General features: G+C 53.6%; 2 protein-coding genes across 2 annotated transcripts; one reads left to right on the top strand and one right to left on the bottom strand.

Moving 5' to 3' along the window:
* Nucleotides 1–211: 211 nt before the first annotated feature.
* Nucleotides 212–1,424, bottom strand: VTN49DRAFT_6685 (uncharacterized protein; the record flags this gene model as incomplete). The annotated part of the gene is made up of 2 exons (XM_069414870.1): nt 212–958; nt 1,305–1,424. 2 exons carry the CDS (start codon nt 1,422–1,424, stop codon nt 212–214), a joined length of 867 nt encoding a protein of 288 aa, XP_069265341.1.
* Nucleotide 1,425: 1 nt separating this feature from the next.
* Nucleotides 1,426–1,629, top strand: VTN49DRAFT_6684 (uncharacterized protein; the record flags this gene model as incomplete). The annotated part of the gene is made up of 1 exon (XM_069414869.1): nt 1,426–1,629. One exon carries the CDS (start codon nt 1,426–1,428, stop codon nt 1,627–1,629), a length of 204 nt encoding a protein of 67 aa, XP_069265340.1.
* Nucleotides 1,630–1,662: the final 33 nt, after the last annotated feature.

Here is a 1,662-nt window from a genome sequence, read left to right as displayed (position 1 = left end):
CAGGCTATGTTGCTGCTTAGTCAGCGCACAATGTATTTAACAAAGCTGAGCCCGACAGTGTCGGAGATCAGCGGTCAGCTGCTACAACCTGCGACAACCTGCTACAATCTGCTACAACCTGCTGCATCCTACTGCATCCTACTCACTCTACTACATTCTACTCCTTCTACATCACGCTTCAGACCTTTCTCAGGCGTAGTTGTACAGCCTATCACGCTCTGCAACCCCGATTCCTAACAGGATCGCGGTACACTTCTTGCAGCCTGGCGAAAAGCTGGTCGGCCGTCTCGGCGTACGCTGGGTTTTCTTCATCCAGGTAAGGCCGCAGGTGGTCGGCAGCCTCACCTCCAACGCGCCCCGCCACGTAGGCGATGCGGAGCTCCTCCGTGTTGTACCGATCAGCATTTGCCCGAAGCTTCCGCTTCATGGCCAGGATCCAGTCTTCAAACTTGGGCTCCACTTCCTTGCCGTTTTCCTTCCCTCGAAAGATCGGAGGGTCTGCGACTTTCTCAGACTTTTGTAGTTTGGTTGGGAAGTCCCCGGTACTGGACGCTATGACGCTCGGCGTCACGCCCGCTTCTCGACCAGATTGCATCTCCTGAATCCGACGCCCGAGGACGCGCCATTCCGCTTTGTAATCGTCCCGTTCCTCCTCGAGCTGCGATTTTTCTTCTTCCAGGGCCTCGACTCGGTTTCGGAGCTCTGCCACTTCTCGCTCCAACGCACTGATCTTCTCCTTAGAGACCCGGTACTTGTTCTCATAGGCCCGGAGGCTGTTCACCTCCTCATGGACGTTCGCAAAGATCAACTCCAGGTCCCGGTAGACTTGTTGAGGATTGTTGGCGATCTTCTCTGCGAATTCCTCGAACTCGATCTTCTTTCGTCCGTGAGGCCCGTCGGCAACATAATGCCAATGCGTCTGGGGTGCGTCGCCTTCTTGCTCGTCGGCTCTATCGGACTGTTATGACCTCAAAACTAGGCACAGCTACAAAGGTCGGCCGTCAATCTAGTGCAGGTCTCATTCAAGACACTAAGGATAGAGAAGAAAGAAGGTCCTAGGAAGGACGAAAACTATGTACACGAAAGTGGGTCATGTGACCTCTTAGCCCTAGCCCCGGTAAGGTATGCTGGCCTCAGGCAGAGGCCTATGTTGGCCCTAACACTGCCTAGCATTCCTGACCGATCTAGATTCCTGCCTGCCCCTGGTAACTGATATCTGCCTGTACCTGAGCCTGTGTATATAGACCTGCTGTTTTCCCTGTGTTTTGTAGCTCCTTGAGCTACGTCTTGTCTTCATCCTGTACCTGTACAGTAATAGCAAGCCAGTAGCAATTCTGTTCTGTTACACACACCCCTTCCTCCTGCCTGCCTGTCCGTCCCGTGACACTACGTAGCTCCTCCCCAAAGGAACCGGTGTGTGTCATTATGTCCAGTATCCCTGTGCAATCTGAAGACGTCACCATGTCTGGAATGCCCGCATTTCCCAGGCCTCCCGCTGAGACCCAGTCTGTCGAAAACTTTGAGAACCATGTCCGCGAAAATCCAGCTGCATGGTACAAATTCTACCAGGAGATTGATCAATACATCCGACTCGTCGACCCGTACGCCCGCAACTTGGAACAAACTTAACGAGCCAACCGGCAAGAGCTGGAAAAGCTGCGA

This window comes from Thermomyces lanuginosus (assembly GCF_041956635.1).
Source record: "Thermomyces lanuginosus strain ATCC 200065 unplaced genomic scaffold VTN49scaffold_41, whole genome shotgun sequence".
Lineage (NCBI taxonomy): Eukaryota > Fungi > Ascomycota > Eurotiomycetes > Eurotiales > Trichocomaceae > Thermomyces > Thermomyces lanuginosus.
Note: the sequence above shows the minus strand (reverse complement) of the source record. Positions and strands in the feature narration are given on the sequence as shown.